Here is a 23,811-nt window from a genome sequence, read left to right as displayed (position 1 = left end):
GAGCAGGGGGATGATTTCATTGATGGGGACCTGTGTGTGCAAACGAAATTCGTTTTGCTTTTTTTATTTCAAAGCGCACGCAGGTCCCCATCAACGAAATACGCCCATACCATGGAGAAATCATCCCCCTGCTCGGCAGCACACACAACTGCCCGGTAGCCAGTCCGGCCCTGCTTCAATTGAAACCTGGATCCATGTTATGATTGCGTGATTGGAATGAATGAGTAGGAGCAATGGTGGCCCAGAATTTTAAGTTCGGTAACCACTTTATGAACACTGAGCAACTCAAGGAGGAGTAGTCTACCCCTTAGGCACTACAAGTCAGATATGAGAGAAAGGCATCCACAAAAACGTGCACTGGTATCTAGCAAGTGGTTAGCTAACAGGGTAAGCAAGGGGCAAGAAGACCACAGTCCGAAGCCAAAGAGGGCGAGGAACTCTTCACAAGTTCACTGACGAAATATCGAGCACAAAATATCTACTTACAAAAATATTGAGTCAAAAATATCAATTTTTAAAATATCAACTCGCTATATTTATAATCCAAATTAAAACAATATTGAAAAAATAGAGGAGGAGCTTAGCGCGCACCCAAGATGGTCGCGTGAGCTTAGGGCTCCCGGACCTTCTCCACCTCCACCGACTATCCTGAACTCTCTCCTGACTTGGATGACGGGTTATTACTGGCACGGCCCTGCTGATCGTTTATCCGTTTTCGGACTTTGATTTGGACATCGGGAGCTGAAGATATGGCTTTTTGAACTTTCTCGGCCTGTGCCATGGTGCTGCCCCCGGGCTTGTCTCTCTGCCAGCCGGGCAGTAATTGAACAACAACGGATCACGCGAGCCTCCTTTGCCCGGCTGTCTCCTTTCAGTTTCGTTTCAGGCGCCTAGTCCTACTTGACTTTGTTACCATCGCCCTGGCCTGCTGCTTTCCACCTCACCGCTGTTCACCGACCTGGTGCCTCGGCCCACTGTCACTTATCACTTGGTGACTGGTTTGCCTTTTCATTTCTATATTGGTGCGGGCGTATCGATTTTAGTCATTTTTACGAGGTCTAGGACTACCCTTCGGGGCGCAGGAACTAAGATGGCCGCCAAGCCTGAGGGAGAGAAACGCAAGACCAGACCGGCAACGAGAGGGGGCTCCGTGCAATCGAATGTCATGGACAGATACACCCTCGTCAAGGGCTCTCTGGGTGGACCAGCTAAATCCCCGGCCACGGCGGGGGAAGACTCCCCGCTGGATGAAGAGCTGTCGTTGAGGGACGTCATGGGCGCCATTGCCGGGATGAAGGCCACACTGGGTCAACAGTATGAGGCCCTGGCCCATAAGTTGGATACGGTTGCGGTCGATGTTACCTTGATCAGGGCCGACCTTGCGAAAACTAATGAGAAGGTCAAATCCCTTGATCTAAAGACATCAAGTCTTGTTACTGACGTCTCCGACTTACAGGCAGAGGTCGGTAACTTGCGAGCCGCCCGTGACTATCTCACTCGCCGCCTGGACGACTTTGAGGGCCGTGCACGACGAAACAACGTCCGTCTGGTTGGTGTCCCGGAAACTTCGGAGGCTTCCTCGGTGGACCTGCTGGTGGAGGATCTGGTCCTGAATCATCTTGCACCCAAGGGCCTCAGCAAGTTTTTTGCTGTTGAACGTGCCCACAGGATCCCGGGTGGTCCGCCTAAGCTGGGCGCCGCTCCGCGACCCATCATTGCTCGGATTTTTAATTTTCGGGACAGGGACGCGATCCTGCAAGCGTCGCGCCTATCAGGTCCTACGGCTTATGAGAACACTGCAGTCAGCTTCTACCCGGACTTTACCCAGCAGGTTCAGAAACAGCGACTAGGATTCCAGGGGGTGAAAAAGAGACTGAGAACTAGAGACATGAAATACGCCATGCTTTTCCCGGCCCGGTTACGTGTGGTGTACAACGAGCGAACTTTTTTCTTTGATCATCCAGGGGCGGCAAGTGACTGGCTGGACTCATTGCCCCCTGGCCCGGAGCGTTCTGAACACTCTGGATACTCCGGTGGTGCGGAGGGAGGCCCGGTGGAGCAGGAATAAGGGGCCGAATCGGCTCCCGGTCCATCATTTTGACTTTTGGCTGTGGTTTGGTGCTATGCCACTATTGCTTGCTATCATGCTGTCTTTTTGGGGTGTGGGCGGGGGGATGGGCGAGTCTCCCTCCTCTGGGGTTCTTTTTGTAGACTAGTTGTATGTTAGGGCGACAGGCACACTGCAAGTTGGGGTGGCTTTTGAGTCTTAAGCAGGGGTGCGGGGTGGGGGGTATGATGTATGGGGTTGATTGGGGGGTTGGGGGGAATGCAGTTTTTGTTTCATTCTTTTCTTCAAGGCATATTGTTGATGATCTCCTGTCGTATAGTGTCGTACACGGTGTGGGGTGGGGACGGGGTTGACCTTTGGGATGGGGGTTAGGGGACATGAGGTACTGTGTTGGAACGTGAACGGCTTGGGAGATAGGATTAAACGGGGCGTGGTGTTGCAGCTCTTGAGACGGTTGTCCCCTGATGTGGTCCTGCTTCAGGAGACGCATTTGCTTGGCAATACGTGCCACGCAATGAATAGGCGTGGCTATCGTCTCGTTGCGCACTCGGGTTTCACTTCTGGCTCCAGGGGGGTGGGCATTCTGGTTCGGAACTCCCTCCCTCTTGCTGTTGATGACGTCATCCTTGATGACAGGGGACGTTACGCTGCCATTGTGGGGCGCTGGGAGGGACGGGTTGTCACTTTGCTCTCTGTCTACGTGCCCCCGGGTCTCCAGACTGCCACTTATGCTGATCTGGGACGAGTGATTTTGGGATTCCCTGAGGGTTTGCTTGTAGTGGGTGGGGATTTTAACTCTGTAGTGTCGGGTATGTGTGATCGCTACCCCCCCGAGACATTGCGAAGTCACACTCCTGGTTGGGGTATTTCCTGGAGGCATTGGGGCTCACCGACTGCTGGCGCCTGCTTCATCCTGGGCAATTGCAGTATACCTTTCACTCTGGTGCCCATGGCAGTCTTTTCGAGATTAAATTATGTACTTATGCCCTCCTCCCAGGCCTCCTCCATACGGGAGGTGAAACATCTTGCTAGGGGTATCTCGGATCCTTCCCCGCTGTGGTTGGTCGTGGACGCTCATTTGGGGTCGGAGGGTAGGGTGGCCCCGATCCACTCCTGGTATCTCCGAGACCCCAAGGTTCGGGCGGAACTAATTAAAGCGATTGACCACTACTTTGCCGAAAATGTGGGTTCTGTGTCCTCCTCTGTCACGTTGTGGGAAGCGTACAAAACTGTTATTCGGGCCAGGCTCTCTCCATGATTGGCAATGTCAAGAGACGTAGGCGGGAGGAGGTTGTTCGTGTTGAAAATGACATCACCGTTCTTGAGGGGGAGTTGGAAACCGAGGTCACCCCGGAGAGGCTGCACCTTTTGGGTCTGAAACAACTAGAGTATAGAGCGCTGGTGACTGATGCTGCAAGGGAGATGAGCAGGGAGCAACAGGGACGACTGTATGATGTGGGAGATAAGGCGGGGAAATTGCTTGCCTGGCTGGATAAGAGGGAACGTGCGTGTCGGGTTGCCCCTGTGATTGTTGATGTGAATGACGTGAGTGTCACCGACCCTGCTGATATTGTTGCATGTTTCGCTGACCACTTTCGGGAAGTGTACTCCCCTGTTTCTGATAGGCCGGAACAGGACTCCCACTCGCTCCTGCGGGATATTTCGCTGCCACGTTTGTCTGACCCTGACAGGGACCTCCTGGAGGCTCCGCCTACAGTTGATGAGGTTGCTACGGCTATTCGCTCGGTTCGCTCGGGGAAGGCTTCGGGTCCTAATGGGCTCCCGGTGGAGCTCTACAAGCTCCGTCCGGATGTGATAGCACCATATTTGCGATCGATGTTCTTGGAATCATTGGAGGCAGGCTCCCTCCCTCCCGACCAAAGACTGGCTTCCATAGTGGTGATCCACAAGGACGGCAAGCCGCGTGACCGCTACGCCTCCTTTAGGCCCATATCATTGATTAATGCCGAACCGAAGATTCTGGCTAAAGTACTTGCCACTCGCTTGGTCACGGTTATAGGCGATCTGGTTCATCCAGATCAGTCCGGATTCATACCCCATCGTAACACAGCACACAATCTTCGGCGTCTGCTTGGAGTCCTCGCGCGAGCGGCGACTCTGCGTGAACCTGCCATCTTGGCCTCATTGGACGCCACCATGGCGTTCGATACGTTGGAATGGCCTTATTTATGGGCAGTTCTCTCTAAATTTGGCTTCAGCCCCTCCTTTATTGCCTGGGTGCAATTGCTTTACACCGACCCCTTAGCCCAGGTGGTGGTCAACGGTCGTGTCTCGGCCTCCTTTGCTCTTGGTAGGGGAACGTGCCAGGGCTGTCCTTTGTCCCCTCTCTTGTTCGCCCTTGCTTTGGAGCCGTTGGCGGCATGGCTGAGATGGGAACCGTCCTTGAAGGGCATTAGATGGACTCCGGAGTTTGAGGACCGAATCTCTTTATATGCAGACGATATACTCCTATATCTTACGTCGCCTCAGAAATCGTTGATCGTCCTTTTTGACGTTTTAACTTCTTTCCGTAAAAACGCTGGTTTGGTCATCAACTGGTCGAAGTCTTGCATCTATGTTTTATGCGGCGAGGCCCCCCTCCTGCCTCGGGGATGTCCTATTTCGGTGGTGCGGGAGGGATTCAGGTACTTGGGGATTTTTATCACCTTGGACCCTGTGCTCCGTTATGAACGCAATTTGTTACCCCCTCTCCAGCGCCTCCGTGCCAATGTGACAGCGTGGGGCAGGCTCCCTCTCTCTCCTTTGGGACGGGCGGCGTTATTTAAGATGACGTCGCTCCCTCGGTTCCTTTATGCGTTGCAGAATACACTTGATGTAGTGCCCGCCCGGTACTTCCGGGAGATTGAAAGTCTACAGAGGCAATTGGTGTGGGGGGGCCGTTCTCATATTGCTCTTGCGAAGCTGGCGCTCCCGTGGTATGACGGGGGTATCGCGCTCCCGGTCGTCCGCCGCTACTATTGGGCCTCCCAGCTGGGGGCCATCAACCATTGCACTTACGGTCCTTTACCGAGCCCGGCGTTTGAGATGGATAGATGGCTGTGGCCTGGTGGCAACTACAACAGGGCTCTGTATGCGAAATCTGTTGGCGGATCTCTCACGGGCCCCACTAGGACAGCGGTGCAGGTGTGGCATCGCGCTACCATGGCCCTGGGCTGGGCTGATAAGCCGACCCGTGCTACCCCACTTTAGCCCGCTTTAGCTTGGCTCCCTCTGGAAGTCGAAGGGTTTCGATAAGTGGGATGTGATCGGTATCAGCAGGGTGGATGATGTGTGGATCAAGGGCAGAGTCAAGACGTTTGAGGAGCTGAAAGTTGAGTATGACTTGAATGATAGAGAATCCTTTCGATACGTGCAAATCCGGCACGCGGTTTTGTCTGTGTTTCCCCTGGGCTCGGATATTCGGGAGGCGTCCCCGCTTGAAGATCGGGTGCTCGACGGGCATGTCCCTGACAGCACGATCTCACTCATATACAAGAAGTTGATCAATGCCAGATCCAACTTATTGAGTAACCTTCGGGAGGTGTGGACGAGTGACGGTCTGGAACTCGACGATGAGGATTGGCAGGCGGCGATTTCCTCACCGAAGGAGGTGGCTATCCCGGCGCGCCTCCGGTTTGTCCAGCTCAAAATTCTTCATAGGGTCTACGTGACTGGTCCTCGTCTGGTGTGAATGGGGTTCTCGTGGATGGGCTGTGCAGGCGTGGTTGTGGTCTGGTGGGTACGTTCTTCCATATTATTTGGGAATGCCCTGCGGTTATGAGCTATTGGACTCGTGTGCATGAAGTGATGAGTGAGGTCACGGGTGTGCAATCAATGCCAGAGGCGAGGCGGTGTTTGTTGAATGTCTGGGAGCCGAATGATTATGGCCTGGCGCAGCTTCGATGGGTGACCTTGGGTAATATGATTGCTAAGAGAGACATTGCTCAGTTGTGGGGTGCCCAGAGGCCACCGACAGCTCTGGTGTGGCAAAAGAACATGGATTGGTGCATGTTTAGGGAAAAGACTGTATGTTTCCTGTGGCACGCCCCGCAAATGGGGGAAAATTTGGAATCAATGGAACGAATACCGTGGTGGTATCTGTACTCCCCCCCCTCGGGAATGAACACTGACCTGTCATCCCCCCAACCTGCTGTTTCCTCCACGGGAATTTAGCTACCTTGCTTGCTCCTGTATTCTTCCCCCTTCCCCAGTCTCATCGCCTACTTTTGACATTTGATTTGAATATGTATCCCCCCCCAGCACCGACATGACGTACTTGTATCATATTGCCTTGTTTTCTGTTTTTTCTTTATGTGTATTTGTTGTTTGCATTTAACCCCTTCCACGCTAATGACGAGCTGGGCTCGTCATGAGGTAGCCTCCTGCTACGCTGATGATGAGCCCAGCTCGTCACGTAACATGCGGTTTCGCAAAAGTCAGCGTACGAGCGGAATTCTGCCCGCACGCATGCGGTACTTGGATGCTAATGACAAGGGTAACTCGTCATGGAGTGCCCATTCATTTCAATGGAAATTACATTGAAATCGTTGGACATGCCATAGCATCCAAGTGGTTAATAAAAATATTGAAAAAAAATATTGAAAAAATATAGTTTTTACTTATATAGTTGTCTAAAATATAAACTTTTAAATACATATCAATTTAAATATTAAAGATTTCATTGTATATTAACACTAATATGAACAACTATTATTAAAAAAATTAAAATAAACATTTATATTCATATATAAATACTTATTTACATGTCTAATTGAAAAATATTACTAAATCAATATTTGAATTTGTATTATTTCTTAATGCTTTTTCTTTAAAAAAAAATCTATATCCTCATTTGCCACCAACCTTGCTTCAATTCACATCCACGATATCTGTACCCACACTCAGCTAGCTGAGGGACGTAGACAATTGGAAGTGGAGCCCCGCCTACAGGTAACAGACCTACTTGGGGATCAATGAAGAACCAACTGAGATAACTCTTCTGCCAAGCTCCAAGAGCTAGATGACACTCGTCCTAAAACTGCCTGGGGAAAACTGAAAGTAGCCGACTTAGCCCGAAGAGTATTAAAGCGGCATAATCATAGGACTCAGAGAGAGGGGGACAAAACTCAGTCTATCAACTCTGAGCACCATCTGAGTTGCAAGAAGTTCATAAATGCATTCTTCTTCTTACTGCCTCATCTAGCAAGATCTAGCTTAGAGATCGCCAAGACTGAAGACTGCCAATCTAGGAAAGAGGGGGGAGCTGATTCTGTCCATCTTATGCAGATTTGCCTCCTGGCTAGGAGGATGCCATAGAAAAGCAATGATTCAGCAGGGCCGGTAACTTTGTCTGCAGAACCGAATATAATTAAAGATAAGTCGATGTTGATAGGACATCCCAAGGTGCATGCCAAAAAGTTTCCAACACTATCCCAAAAAGAAGCAATGGGAGGGCATTCTTTGAACATGTGGATGTCAGAGGCAGAGACCTGCCCACATTTCTTGCAACTCACCGGTGGGCCTTTAGTAATTTTTGACGAACTATGTGGGGAAAATAAGGCCCTGTGGATTGTAAACAGGTGGTTCCTTTTTAACCAGAATTGGTTTTACTACTTCATTTAAGATCTTACAAGAATTCCGCCATAATTGAGCGCAGTCCTGTGCAGGTAAAGGGCTGCCCCACAATTCCCCAGCAAGATTGAATTCACCATCCTCAGCTTCGAGTATAGCCTGGTACCAAAAAGAGTCTTCCTTCTTCCTAGGAGACTTAATCACAAGCTGGAGTTCTAGGAAGCTGCCACAACCCAGTGAGATTTTACAATTTAATTGTGAGTATGATTGGGCCCAGCTTTCCAGCTGAAGGTATTTAAATCTAGAGAGGCCTGATCCAACCTTGTCCTCAAGTTGTTCCCATAAACAAATGTATCCCCAGGGAGCAGGTCCCCCTAGACCTCTAACCCAGCTTCTCTCAGAGGTATTGCCAGCCTGTCCCTCAGACACTGGGGCACCCAGGGATCTCAGAGAGGATCCAAGCTGGAGAAGTAACCAAGCGCCACCGAACCACTCATTGTGGCCCAAGTTTTGGCTAGGCCCTGGAGAACCTTCAACTTGACCTTTTTAAAAAACTTTGGGTCCCCGAATTTTAACAGAAAAACCTCCTGTCCAGATAATTGGGGTAAGGGTTCTCCAGGGGTGGGGGAGGTTTGGGGGGGCACAGTGGTAGGGGGCTGATGCAGCAGAGTACAAAAATATAAACATTTCCTCATTCTCCCTTTCTTGATTGTGCCTATCTCATTCTTAAGAATAATGGCTTTGGAACTGTGTTGGTTTAAGTGCTGGTGCGGGTCGTTTCAAAACTCCCTCTTTAGTGATAGGTCTCTGGCTTGCCGTACTATGAGTTCCATACAGATCTTGTCCTAGAATGTAAATGGCCTGCGTACTAGACCGAGAAGATACAACATCATACAGTATCTCCAGGATATATCTGCGCAGGTAATAGTTCTTCAGGAAACACACCTTCTCAAAGAAGAGACGGTCTCTCACTTTAAAAATAAAAGATGGGTGGGTTCGTATGTTTGTACTAGTCGGTCAGCAAATATCAGAGGGGTTCTAATTCTATTTAGGAAATCAGCTAAGGCGCATATTTTACTGCAGCTAGTTGACCCAGGTGGCAGATGGGTTTATGTTAAAGTTACGATAATGGGGACTTTGTTTACCTCGGTCGGCTATTATGGACCCAACCAAGACGACCCCTCCTGTCCTATTTGTTGGACTTTCCGGAACCAATAATCTTAGCTGGGGATTTTAATATAATCTTGAACCCCTTATTACACAAGACTCCAAACAATCGAGCCATGGTCCCTACAAAATCTCGGGATTTTCTATTAGGGGCAATGAAGCAATTTGCCTTCTCAGATATTTGGAGGGAAAGATCAGGTCAGCAGCCGGGTGTCTTGTTTTGAAATTACAAATATTGGCCCCAATCTAGAATATATTATGTGCTGATATGTAACTTGTTAAGAGGCAGAGTTAGAAAAATCTCTTACTTGGCAAACCATCTCTCAGACCATTCAGGTATTCTGTTGGGTCTAGAATGTCCATTCACTAGCCCCTCTAGGACATGGTCGTTTGACCGCTCCTTACTTTTGGAGGAAGAGGAGATCTCTTTCTTAGTACAAGAAACCGAATGGTTTCTGAAAACAAACTCAGTGTCGACTTCTATAACAAATGTGTGGAACTCTCTAAAAGCTTTTCTGCGATGCCAAATCACCAGCAGGTCTTGCTATAGAAACAAAAGATACAAAGAAGAGATCTCATCCATTGAAGGGAAGCTGAAGCTTCCTGAGGCCGATCTAATTTGCCAAGCCTCCCCTGAAATCCAGCAAGAACATCAGGTTAAGATGGATGGTCTGAAGGGTCAGTTAGAGAACATACTGCAATTTAGGCTCACTCGAAGATGGGAGGCAAGCAAAATAGCCCACTTCGAGTATGGTGAAGGGGCTGGCAAGCTCCTTGCGTGGAATACCAAATCAGACCGGGCGAGGAATCACATTAAGGAAATTATCAGTGGTAATGATACTTTCTCTTCAGATGGGGAAATCAGCCATGCTTTCCAGACCTATTTTCGAGACAACTATTGTGAAGATAAAAGGGTGGATAGCTCTAGTGCTCAGAGCTGCCTGGAAGGCATCCCTCTTCCCTCCCTGAAGTCTGATCAGCAACAATACTTAGACTAGGCCTTCATTCACACTGAGGTCAGGGAAGCCATTCAACGATGTAAGAACGGGACAGCAGCGGGCCCTGATGGGCTCCCAGCCGAGATCTACAAGATGCTGTGCCATAAGATCGTTCCCAACCTGACATCGCTTTTTAATCAGGTATTAGAGGAGGGCCTAAAGCTCCCAGCTTCATGGAATGATGCTACTATAATCCTGATTTTGAAATCAGGGAAAGCTCCATCAAGCTGTGGGTCATATAGGCCCATATCACTCTTGAATGGCGACTATAAAATCTTTACTTCAATATTGGCAGCAAGATAAGGATCTTGATGGTAGACATCCTCCATTCAGATCAGAAGGGCTTCGTCAGGGGCCGGCAGCTTTCTGACCTTACTTATGACTTCATGGGCATGATTGATCTGGCTTCCGCATATTTCCTTCCATTAGCTGCCATGACCATAGACGCCACCAAGGCCTTCGACAGAGTGAATTGGATCTACCTGTAAGAGGTCTTGAGGAAATTTAACCTAGGGGAAAATTTATGTTGTATGGTTCAGTTAATCTATCAGAATCCATCTGCCAGTGTAGTGTAGTTCCTACATTCCCAATAGGCTCTGCGCATTGGAATAATATACACTAGAGATTTGACATAGAACGGAGGTCAGTATGTCTCTATCAAGTACACTAAACTTAATTGTGAGAGCCAGCTAGCTCAGAGGTCACTAGAAACTTTCTCGAGTAAACAAGAGGGGATTAGTTCCTGACAACCGCATAAACATGACAACTTTGTTTCCCTAGGACTGGAACAAATATCTTCAGAGTCGTGGAAACAATAGATAACTATTTTACTCAGTCAACCGTGCATGCTTCATTTCTACAGAGTTGCACAGAAATAGAGAGATGGGCATTTCAACAAAAGGGATTTATTGAACAGTCTTCTTTCTCATGCAAGAGAGGTGAACTGCTTCAATCGTTAAACAGCATGGAAAGTATAATGCGTACAGCGAGAACAGTAATATAAAATAATACTGTAATGACATTGTCTGTTGTTATGACATGTAAAAATACATACATAAATAACACAGGCTAAAATAGTATACCCAACTGGTGCGTCAAAAATACACCTACCCCAATGTACCTAACCTAGGTCTAGTACCAGGGAAGAAGTAGTTTTTAGTTCTGCCAAGAATTGCCTAAGGTTTCTCTAGGTTCTAATCAGCTTCATACCTTCAGAATGAAAGAGATTGGTATCTCTGTCTCGGGACTCAATTTCCCAACACCCCGAAAGGGGAAGCAGAAACACTGGAGCTAGATTCCCTGCAGGAGGATGTCAGCTTCTTTGTTAGTGCATCAGCTGGTGAGTCGGCTTCCTTTGGCACTTGCAGTAGGGAGCTGCGTCGGGCAAGTAGGTAGATGAACTGCACCGAACCACACCGTGCTTTGCTAAAGCAAGTGAAGGTATATTTATGCCTTGAAGGTGTTTAGGAATGCCTGTATTGACGAAAAAGTCGGGCATATGAACATCATGGATGAACCCCTAAGGAAAAGTTGTTCATGCATAATAATGAGTTTCTTGGAGAAATCAATATATCGGCTAGGGGAAGTCCCTTCTGCTTAAGAGTCTGGTTATCCAATAAATCGTTGTGACGTAGATGAATGGATGGAAGTAGCCATGATCGTATTTGGTTAGCATGGGCTATGCCTAAATAAGGGCTGGTTTCTATGCCTATATAAGGGCAACGCCAATTGTACCTATATAAGGGCATGAATCGGGAAATTCATTCAGAATCTAAATCGATACACAACACCAGACATCTTGTGAATGGCAACATTAATGACCCCTTTAAGATCTCAAGGGGGAACAGACAGGGCTGCCCACTCTCCCCTCTCCTCTTTGATTTATATATTGAGGCATTTGCTCAATGGCTTAGAGACGACCCGAATATCCAGCCTTTTAAGTATCGGGAGTGTGAGATGACGGTCGCCCTGTATGCTGACGATATCTTAGTTCTTTCGGCTAATTTGTAATCAGCTTTTCCAGCTTCGAGCACCACCCGCCATAATGTTCAATATGCATGTTGTGCATTAGCATGCACAACGTGACAGGCACCGCGTGGTGCCTGCCTACTTGTGTATGCCAATGTAGGGGGGTACCATGGGTACCCCCCAAGTGCAACCTCACCCTCCTTCACCTCCCCGGGGGCCCGTAACAGGTCCCCAAAGCAATTTCCCCTGCCCTTTCCATGGCGGCATCGCGCCCATGGAAAGGCCTTTCAGGGTGCCTATTCTAATATTGATGGCAGTGCATGCAAGGTACCACCATCATTTTGCTCCCTTTTCTGCCCGGCGCAAAAGCATCAGACGATCTTCCCATCTGCGCGGTGCCCCTTGCCATACTAATATGGTGTGGGGTACAACAGGGGCATTTGGCGGGCAGATCACCACTTCTGGCCCGGCGGTGGCAATCCACCAGCAATGCTAATGACCCCTTGGACTTCGATGGACTTTGCCTGTAACCAAGACTGCATTGAGGTTGACTCCTGCTCCTGGTCTTGCTGTTTTGAAAGTGTTCTGCCTCGTCTGTTTCTGTGCTATGCTTAGGTTCCCCATAAGACTTGTGGGCATCAAGAACATCGCAAAAAGTCTCCCTTGGAGTGAAAGAGTCACTCCCCTGCATCTACAGGCGCCGCAACGAACCTGACTGGTCTGCTGCTCCTGTCGTCCTATGGACTTCCCAAGTCTCTGCAACACATTTGGTGGTTCTGTGGCTCTCCAGAGGCCTGGCCTGTCCTCCCTGCAATTTTGAGGACAGTATTACTTGTCTGAGCCGCTGTTACAATGCATCAACTTGCTACTGCAATGAATTGTTGACTCTGCACTCCAGAGATCTTTGGGCTACAAGAAGCTCAGGCCTCCAGCACCACATCCATCGAAGATCAGTATCCTCACTGCATCCCGTGCACCCTGGACCCCATCTTTGGTGAGCTGCCTGGGGTCCTCCTGCAACTCCTCTGCCTTTGGACTGTGGCTCCTGCAGAGGGTCTTCTTCTGCTTTGGTGGGCTCCCGTGCTTGCTTGTGGCCTGCTCTGACTCTCCTGCACTTGGCGAGTCCCTTGGACCTTGCTAGTCCCAACAATTGCATCTTGTTGTCTTCCATGCCAGTTGCGACTACAAAGGCTTGTTGGTCCTCCCACTGGACACCGACCACCTAGACACTGACATCCCTATGGCTTCTGATCATCCTCAGCATCGCCTCGTCCCCGCAGCTGCAGCAACAAGGTCCTCGTCAACTTTCCTGAGCTTCCTGCCTGAGCTTCCTGCAAGGGGTGGGTATTGTGCTTCCGGTGCCTCCTGGTCACCTCTGCATGGCATAGACTCTGTCCCCTCTGCTTGCAGGTACTCCTATTCAAGAATCCATCCTTGGATTCCACTGGACATCTTCAGAGACTTCTCCTAAGGCCTTTCTTCCCAAGTCTTCCATTGTTGTCTACAAGAGGTTCTGGTGTCAATTCACCCCTTTGCACCCGTCTTCCCTGGTGCAGACAACCTGGTTCCTGGGGCATCCACAGGAGGGGTGGCTCTCCAACCTACCACCATCCAAAGGGTTTCTTCGGGGTCCTCTGGAAAGGGTCCTTTTTCTTTAAAACTGCAACCACACCCTCTCCTTTGACTTTCAGCATGCAGCTGTTTACTCTACACACTGCCTCATTGGGGTTCCTGGGTACTTCGTTGTTCTCACAGCTCCTCTGAGTCCTTTGGCCCAAATCCTGTTCTTCCTTGCAGTTTGCATTCCACTTCTTTAGTATATGATTTGGTCTCCCCATGGAGACCAGTAGATATTTGTGCTACTTACCTGATTTTTTAAAGTATTTTTATGTGTATTTTTTGACATCTCTCGCTAGGACATATACCAATGTGATAGTGATTGTGTTGTGTAATAAGTAGACTTATTTTTCATAAACACTGGGTGGTTCTTTTTCATCTAATCTACACTATTGATTAAATATGGTAAAACAAGTTGCTTTACACTCCTCCACGGTAAGCTTACCACTTTGAGAGCCTAAGGTTATCAAAGACCACTAAAATCACCTTAAGGATTGTCTGGATTCGTGCAAGGTGCATCACTCCTTTAAGTGTGCACGATATACTAAGCCAGCCGCCTACATTATGTGATTCAAATCACAACATAATTAGATTGATTCAATAAGTGGGACATATGTCTAAAAAGGTGTGTTTAATTTTTGAGAGCGATTTTCAAACAAAGTTTAGGACGCATCACACTCTCAACTTAAGAAACCGTCACAAATATTTATAGTCAAATGGCATGTGCTTGATCATGATCGTAACTAAAAACTTTCAAGATTCTTTAGCCTGAGAAAGTACCGTTTTTTTTTCAAACGTTTGTGGACCCTATTTTTATTTTTATTTGGGTCTCTAGCTAATTTCTTTTCTTGGCAGTTACGTTACAGGTTGGTCAGAACCTACATTCACTTGTAGCACAAGTCATTTGAGATCAGCTGTTGGGTGGCAAACACAATGGTTTGTGCTGTGGTTGTGTACTTTACCCGAAAAAAGACACTGCAAAAACTTCGCCTGTTAAAGCAAATGTATCTACTTTTAGTATTCTCTTACTTTTATAGGCCACTAAATTTAAATTTGTTTTTATTCTCACAGAACGAGCGCACTCAAGAAGATAGTCGACATAAACCATCAGATTGGAACCAACGGCAGGTACAATTTCCAGCCTTTTTTCCATTCTCTGAGATAGGGAAAAATTCAGGAGATCTACCCTAGGAGAATCAGTAAAACGCTTGTGTGTGGCTTACCTACCTGTTAATGCAAATTGACCAATGTGATCTTTTTGGAAGTTCTGCAAGACTTGTGAAATTTTGTGAGATCACACAGAGTATTCCGCAGAAGCCCCCAGGAAGAAAATGGGGGCACTGTGCTGCCAATGGCACCCAAACTCCGAATGAGCATTACAGTGTAACAGATTCCCCGATGAATTCTACACAAGGCTGCCAAAATTGAACTAATCTTCAACAAGTGGGTCATTTACAAGTTGATGAAATGTGTTAACTGTAAATCAGTGGTTCTCCCATTACTTTACATTTGCAGCTCCCGTACCTCAGTTAATGTAGGGCTTTTAGGACACGAACATCCAATGTATGGTAGTCGGATGTGCTCCCATGCCCTGAGTTACCTATCCGTTAGTGACTCTAGCATCCTGGCTTTCCTTGGTCCCCAGCACCCTTGACAATCTGCATGCATGCTGAGGTATTAACCCAGATATTAACCCAGAACCCGGCTCTGTGGTTAAGTATCGAGTGCCAACATCATACCCTTTTAGCAGCACATGACACAAGTTAGTTGGATGTGCACCCATGCTCTAAGTTTCCTATCTGCAAGTGACTCTAGCATTCCGGATTTCGTTTGGCCCCAAAAACCACAAAAATCTCTATTTTTGCTGTGGCTCTGACCAAATATTTACCTAGAACCTGGCTCTGCAATTAAGTATGACGTGCCAACTACCGTATGTGTTACTGGAACATGTACAGTGAGTGCTGGTGGCAGCATGCAGTTTTGAATCATAAGCAGGGGCCAAACCTTTTTCTATTCTACCGGAGTAGAGTGTGATTCCTACCGGTCTGCTTGTTTAAATGTTCCCCTGATATGTCATACTGAGATCCTGTACTGAAATCCATGTGTGAGTGTCAAGTGTGTGTTGTGCGTATGGTGCAGGACTCAATGTTGGTTAAGGTATATGTCTGCTATAGGCTAGTGGATCATCTTTGGATTGCCTTTGACATGGCACAAGGTGTAGGTGCTGACATAGCCCCCCTAACCAGTGGAAGTGTTTGACTGCATTCCTTAACCGGAGAGTAGAACCTCAGACACAGAAGAGTGTAAAGACAGAGACAGAGCTGTCCTTAGACATTCATTGTTACCTATTTAGCAGGTGTTGCTAATTAGCCTTTCATGCACATTGCTATTTGGGTGATGGTAGGGGTTTATGTCAGAGAGGCAAATTCTGTTGTTAGTGGGAAATTTCCCGGTATGGCTTCCGCCTTTTGTCTTCTTCAGAATCGCCAATCCTGCAAGGCTGATGACAACTGACTCTACCTTCACTGTGCCCAAATTATGATTAACCGAAGAGAGTCATCTCCTTACCACTTACAACTCTAAACATTTCCATTCCACACCACATAATTTTACAACAAACTACATAATTCAACTCAATAACACAATTACACAACACACCACATACATCTAACCCCACCACATAAATCCACATCATGCCACAAAATTCAACGGCACACTACATAATTAAACTCGAATACATAACGACTCCACAACGTAAAATACCAATCCGCATAATTACACACCATAGCACACAATCTCACTCCACATAATTCCAGTACACTCAATATCACATAATTACTATCCACATAATTCCACTGCACACCATGCCACATACATCCACTATGCAAATCCACTCCATACCACAAAATCCCACCACACAATTCAACAACTAGCAATTCCTATCCAACCCACATCATTTCACTCCTCACCTCATACATCGTCTCTACGCCAGACCAAAACACATAGGTAAAAGACATTGTCATTTACAATGCCAATACCTTTAATTCTCACAAATTTGAGACCTATTGCATTGCAAATGTTTGTTTCCTTAATCATGAATTGTAGAAGGGAAGGATCCCTGGTGATAGGAATGGGAATAGAGAGGTGTCTGTCGATTTTTGTACATGTAGAACAAACTATATTGCATTACCTGATTAAGAGAGTTGAACTTATGACATAAGCATTTGGGGGGATTAAGGGTTGCGCTCGAGCTGTTGGACGCCTCCCGCCCGCCCAGGTATAAAAACTACACAAAGGCTCGAGCGCGCTGATTAGTAGCGTGTTCGGACCCCTGAGGCGGAAGCCGGGGGCTGTATTGTTTTTAGCTGTGTGCATTTAAAATTCTGTTCAAACTTGTGTTACCTTATAACTTTTAAGAACTCTGAAGAATCCAGTCAGTTTCTGCCGCATTCTATCCCGCTCCCAGCGCAGCAGATTTAGTGTTGACGCTGTGGGAGGCAGGGCTCAAGGACGCCATATTGGGGGGATTAAGGGTTGCGCTCGAGCTGTTGGACGCCTCCCGCCCGCCCAGGTATAAAAACTACACAAAGGCTCGAGCGCGCTGATTAGTAGCGTGTTCGGACCCCTGAGGCGGAAGCCGGGGGCTGTATTGTTTTTAGCTGTGTGCATTTAAAATTCTGTTCAAACTTGTGTTACCTTATAACTTTTAAGAACTCTGAAGACTCCAGTCAGTTTCTGCCGCATTCTATCCCGCTCCCAGCGCAGCAGATTTAGTGTTGACGCTGTGGGAGGCAGGGCTCAAGGACGCCATATTGGGGGGATTAAGGGTTGCGCTCGAGCTGTTGGACGCCTCCCGCCCACCCAGATATAAAAACTACACAAAGGCGCGAGCGTGCTGATTACTAGCATGTTCGGACCCCTGAGGCGGAAGCCGGGGGCTGTATTGTTTTTAGCTGTGTGCATTTAAAATTCTGTTCAAACTTGTGTTACCTTATAACTTTTAAGAACTCTGAAGACTCCAGTCAGTTTCTGCCGCATTCGATCCCGCTCCCAGCGCAGCAGATTTAGTGTTGACGCTGTGGGAGGCAGGGCTCTAGGACGCCATATTGGGGGATTAAGGGTTGCGCTCGAGCTGTTGGACGCCTCTCACCCGCCTCTAGACCGAATAAAAAGATGATGTCATCCCGTCCGCGCAGCGGGCGTGACGGCAGTGCGTCGAAGGCGCGCCAAAGGCAAGCCCGCCTGCGCCCGTCCGCGACCGGACGGGACCGAGGGCCACAACCCCTGCCCCTCTACCAGGTTATTTAAGGGGATACAGCTCCAGCGAGCTACTCAGCCTGCGACCTCCAGCAAAGGCATTATGCAACCATTTTTATCACCCTCTAAACCTGCCACCCCAATGTCAGCACTGTAACACCTATCTTAAAGTCATTTCCACTACTAAGACCCAGCATACCTATAGGATGTTTCTTCTCAACTGTAGGTCCTTGCCTAAACACCAAACAGAATTATCCTTGTTACTGGACGAGCTAAACCCGGATATATTCTTTCTCACTGAGACATGGTTAACTCCGTTTTCAGAACCCGATATAATACAAGCACTGCCACAGGGATATCAAATAGCAAGGACAGATCACCTGTCTGGGAAAGGCGGCGGATTAGCAATAATATTTAAAGATCATTATTCCTGCCGCTGCTCCCCCAGCCCCTTCTTGGACTGTGAAAGTATGTCCTTTAGTCTGGAGCTTTCGCCAAACACTAGTTTTTCTGGAGCACTGATCTACCGCCCCCCAGGACCGGTTAAACAGTTCTTGTACTCCTTGCCCTCAGTAGTCGCAGACCTCGCTGCCACTTCTGCTAATTTCACACTGTTGGGCGACTTAAACATGCATTTTGAAGACATTGGGGACTATACGGCTCAAGAGTTAATCGCTGACTTGTCCGCACTACAGTTATCTCAGCTTGTCTTACTACCCACACATATTAAAGGGCACTTGCTAGATCCTGGGGCAGATTTATGATGGGAATGCGCCACGTTTGCGTCACGCAACTGCGGCGTAAACGTGGCGCATCCCTACGACCCATTTACAACGTGACGCATCTAGGCAGATGCGTCACGTTGTAAAGCCCTGCGCCACTTGTGGGCGTTCCGGCTCAGGGTGGGCGTTCCGGGGCAGGTGCGCCTCGCAAAAGTGGCTGAGTGAAATCTATAAGATTTCACTCAGTCACTTTCAGGCCAATGCTGCGTCAAAACCCTGCGCCTGCTTGAAGCAGGCGTAGGTCTTGACGCAGCATTGTATAGATGGGGCACCCCCGAGCCTTGCTGGAGCTGCGTCGCGCTTGCGACGCAACTCCAGCAATGCGCCACCTTTACGGCACAGATGCGTCACGCATCTGTGCCGTTTTTGCCCCATGGTGCGCCGCATTGTAAATGCGGCGCACCATGGGTGGCGGAGCAGCGGCGCAAAATAACTGGCGCATCCCTGGGGATGCGCCAGTTATCATAAATCTGCCCCCCTGTATTTAGTAACTGCCCCGATTTGAAGGCAGAGCCTCCTACTGCGCTCCCGTGGACTGACCATTGCTTAGTCCCTCTAATTTGGAACACGCACAAACCCCCTGTTCTGATACCAGGGTTACGGCACGCACGAAACTGGTCCAAACTTTCACTAGATAAGTGGGCCGACGAGCTACAAGCCACAACACCATCTATCAATGTAGATCCCTTGGTAGCTAATGATGAATTCAACAACTGGATAACTAAATCTCTGAACATCATACTCCCCGTTAAAAAAACCTTGGTAAAGAGATCTAGGACCTCGGCTCCCTGGTACTCGGAGGAGCTCAGGGATATTAAACGCAAGTGCAAAAGGCTAGAGAGGAAATGGCGTCTGGGTTATACAGACCCAGATAAAACCTTGTACAGAAAATCCATCAGGGACTACAAGAAGGAAATAAAGAAAGCACAAGCCCTGTACTATACACAACAAATTTCCGAAGCCAGTTCTAACTCTAAGGACATCTACCTGATTGTAAAAAGTCTCACTAAACTTCCCCAGTCCCCCGTAAATAGTGAAGACTTACAAGCTCGCAGTAATGATCTAGCGGACTTTTTTTATAACAAAGTGGATCTCATCTACTCATCTTTTTCAATCACCACTCCAAACGCCCCAGCAGACATCTTGGCGAACTCTAAGCAGGATACAATAGGCAATTTGTCATCGGTGCTGGCTGACTTACCTTTGCTACACCTGGATCTACTGGCCACTTTAATGATGCAGGTCAAATCAGGCTCTCCATGTGATCCTGCTTCTCCGAGCTCTTTAAAGGCCGTTGGCTACACTATCCTTCCTGTTATGTTGGAGGTACTTAATGCCTCAATCTCCACTAACACGGTCCCACCAGCATGGAAAGAGGCTAGGGTGAGGGCACTCGTGAAGAAACCCAACATGGACATTAATAACTTCAGTAATTACCATCCCATTTCCCTGCTCCCTTGGGTCATCAAGATATTGGAGAAATACATCAACAGTCTTTTGACTAATTTCCTAGAAAATAATCAGCTGCTTGACCCTTCACAAATGGGTTTCCGCCCCAAACATGGGACGGAATCTGCTTTGCTGGCAGTTCTGGAAGAAACTAGAGGTATCTTAGATCGGGGAGGATCGGTGGCCGTCATCCTCCTCGATCTAAGTGCCGCTTTTGACACTGTAAATCATGAAATCTTATTGCAGCGTCTCTATGACATCGGGATTCAGGGAGGAGCGTTGAAATGGCTCAGGTCATTCCTGAGTGATAGAACCTTTCAGGTGTTTGAGGGAAATACCATCTCTACCAGCAGACCTTTGGGCTGTGGAGTCCCGCAGGGCTCCTCGCTTAGCCCGATGTTGTTTAACATTTATATGAGGCCGCTGGCGGGGATCGTCCGTCCATATGGTATTAAGATCGTTACCTATGCGGACGATACCCAGCTGGTGGTCTCTCTGATGCGGGCCGAGGGCTCTGCGGCCATGGTAGACCTGGCGGGCTGCCTAAGCGAAGTGAACAGCTGGATGACCCTGTCTTGTCTCAAACTTAATGGGGACAAGACAGAGGTCATGCTGTTGGGACGCTCAGCTCCATCCTCGGTGGGCTTGATTTGGCCAGCCTGTCTGGGTCCCCCTCCAGCCCCCAAGAATGCCATTAAGAGCCTGGGCATTGCATATGTAGCACTGAAAATTTCCATATTGTGGTCGATATTGCTGTGGACAGAGGTTTTGGACTATATCAGAGGTATCCGGGGTAATGACGTCCCCTAATGATTATGTGGTCTGCACTTGGAATGTACGGGGATTGGGCTCGGTGCACAAGCGACACAGGGTTCTAGCACAACTACATAGGCGGCGGGTGCACATAGCATACCTCCAGGAGACGCACTTGAATGGCTCTGAGGGTGCCAAGATGTTACGTAAATGGAAGGGCCAGTTCTACGCCACTACGTATTCTGCATTCTCCCGGGGGGGCAGCCATTTGGATTAGCAACTCGGTTCCGTTTAAACTTATTGAATCTAAAATAGACAGGGAAGGCCCATACGTGCTTGCTAAGGGGTTGCTAAACAGTGTGTGTGTAGTGCTTGGTTGTTTGTATGCCCCGAATGTGGAGCAGTCGCATTTTTTTGCGGAACTAGGTAGGGCGCTAGCGGATTGGGTGGAGTATGATTGGGTTATAGGTGGGGACTGTAATGCGGTACTAGATCTCACGTTAGACAGATCACATCCCCCTTTACATGCAACAGAGAGTCGGAGACAGGCGCAAGCTTTGGCACAGTGGGCCGTGGGGTGGGACATAGTAGACACATGGCGGGCACTTCATGTATCCCATAGGGAATACACGTTCTACTCCCCTCCACACAAGCTCCACACCAGGATTGATCGCATCTTTTGCTACAAGACACTTACGCCGTCGATTGTGAAAGTGGGGCACATGGAAAAGACGTTATCGGATCACAACCCGGTGGAATTAACACTGCATTGGGGAAGATTGCCCACCCCTATACCGACATGGCGCCTGTCCCCAAGCCTACTAGAAGACTTGGTTTTTAAGTCCGCACTGTCAGACGCTACCACACATTACTTCACCGAGAATACGGGCACGGCAAGCTCCAGACAGGTCGAATGGGACACCTTCAAGGCTACCATTCGCGGAGTGGCCATGGGCACCAAAGTAGGCGTCAAACACCAGGTATTGGTAAGGTTGCGAGAAGTAGAGGACAGTCTAGCGGCTCTGAAAAACGAGGCCGCAGGCACGGGCGGCACCCTCACGCAATTACAGGAGGCTAATATACAATATGTGGAACTCTTGGAGGACCTGAGGGTCCTAGACCATAGGGAATACACCGCACAACAGCACGCACAGGCGGACAGGGCGGGTGCGCTTTTAGCGCGTCTGACTAGGGACGCGCCGACAGCCGCCCCTATCATGGAGATACAAGATTCCTCTGGGAAATTGATCCAGGGACAGCGGGAGATTAACATGACATTCCGGCAATACTACGCTACATTATATGGCCCACACACTCCACTCTCGGAACCGGCACTGGAGGACTTCTTCTCTGACATCTGTGTTCCTCAACTGAGTGCAGCGCACAGTGCGGACCTGGCGAAACCCATTACGGTTGCAGAAATTAGAATGTCCATTCGGGCTCTGCCTAGAAACAAGGCACCCGGGACAGACGGGCTCCCGGCGGAATTTTACTTAACATACATAGACCTACTGGCCCCACGCCTTCAGGAGTTGTATAGTGAGGCATTGAAGAAAGACGGCCTGCCTGACACGACACTACAGGCCCTGATTGTTTCCCTTTTGAAACCAGGGAGAGACGCTCTACGCCTAGACAACTACAGACCGCTGTCACTTCTGAACACTGACTCCAAAATTCTCAATAAGATACTAGCGGTACGTCTATCCCAGCACATCCCGGAACTGGTACACCCCGATCAATGTCGGTTTGTGCCGGGTAGGAGTACGGCGCTGAATTTACGGAGACTCAGTCAACTAATGTCTCCGGATACAGGGGGGAGTGACACCGAGGGCTGTATCTCACTGGACCTACGACAGGCATTTGATACCCTCAGATGGGACTACATGTTTGCGGTCATGACCAAATTCGGGTTACCAGCCGGATTTATGGCCTGGGTGTCCCTGTTATACCGGAAACCCACGGCACGGGTTCGAACCAACAAATGTATCTCTGAGCGGATTGAGGTAGCGAGAGGTACACGGCAGGGCTGCCCACTTTCGCCATTGCTATTTATAATCGCCCTGGAGCCCTTAATGCTGAAAGTGCGATCAGCGGCGTCTGTGGTGGGGATAAATAGGCTTACCACTTACCATGTCATATCGGCGTACGCCGACGACATACTGCTTTTCCTGAGAGACATGAATAACCCAGTGACACCACTACCGCGGATCTTTGAGATCTTCCGCGAGTTATCGGGCCTCGCCATCAACGAGACAAAGTCATACGGGTTTGGCTTCCGGGGCCCGGTGGCGGGAACACGGGTCCAGTTCCCGCCGCACTGTTTCCAGGTGGCACCCGTGACATTTAAGTACCTGGGTATCCAGATATACCGACAACCGCAGGACTTACTGGACGGTAATCTAGGACGAGCCCTGACTAACCTAACTACACAGGTGCAATTCTGGAATACCCTGCCGCTATCGGTGGCAGGAAGGGTGGCTATTTCAAAAATGGTGGTGTTACCGCGTTTGTTGTACTTCTTTACGAACCTACCGATTATTATCCCAATGCCTTTTTTTAAGAAACTAAATACTCTACTACTCGAACTAATATGGGGGAAGGGCAGGAGACGCATAAGCATGACCAAACTGCAACTACCCACAGATAAGGGAGGTTTGGGAGTGCCTGATTTGTTCGCTTATGGCTGTGCGTGCCACCTGCAATGGCTAGCTTATTGGCTGGCAGGTCGCAATTTACATGAGCTGAACATGACGGAGGGTGATAGGAATCGGGGGATTATACATCGCTTGTTGCTACCAGGGGCCAGAACACCGGCAACGACTCCACCCCTACTTAAACTGGCTCTTACATACTGGAAGAGAGCTATCAGATATACCAATAGAAGTTCGAGCTATGCACCCTCGATACCACTGCTGGGCATCCCACTGGGGACAGGCCCGATGACGGAACGAAGACTACAGGTGTGGCAGGGTGCGGGGATAACGCAAATCAGGGATTTTTTCTCAGATAACAGACTACTGCCATACGAGGAATTCACCAGGCTCCATAAAACACCGAGGGCACTCTTTCTGCAACATGCACAACTGACTCACTACATAAGCACCCACTGGCTGGAGGGTGGAGAGGAGCCTGCCACCAACACATTGATTACTATGCAATACCTCATGGCGGCGGGTAGTCA

General features: G+C 48.7%; 1 protein-coding gene across 46 annotated transcripts in view; it reads left to right on the top strand.

The window, feature by feature from the left end:
• The window catches only part of LOC144799531 (uncharacterized), a 5,513,712-nt gene that overhangs the window by 2,506,365 nt on the left and 2,983,536 nt on the right, over positions 1 to 23,811 (top strand). For all 46 annotated transcript variants that reach the window (XR_013603860.1, XR_013603862.1, XR_013603865.1 and 43 more), the window contains one exon: positions 14,461 to 14,517. Coding sequence is in view for 43 of the 46 variants with exons in the window: in XM_078671256.1 (XP_078527382.1) it covers positions 14,461 to 14,517 (57 nt within the window). In the remaining 3 variants the exon portion in view is untranslated. The remainder of the gene's footprint in view (positions 1 to 14,460; positions 14,518 to 23,811) is intronic.

This window comes from Lissotriton helveticus, chromosome 1_2, assembly GCF_964261635.1.
Source record: "Lissotriton helveticus chromosome 1_2, aLisHel1.1, whole genome shotgun sequence".
In the NCBI taxonomy this organism is placed as follows: domain Eukaryota; kingdom Metazoa; phylum Chordata; class Amphibia; order Caudata; family Salamandridae; genus Lissotriton; species Lissotriton helveticus.
The sequence above is the reverse complement of the archived record's forward strand: the minus strand, read 5'-3'. Positions and strand labels throughout refer to the sequence as shown.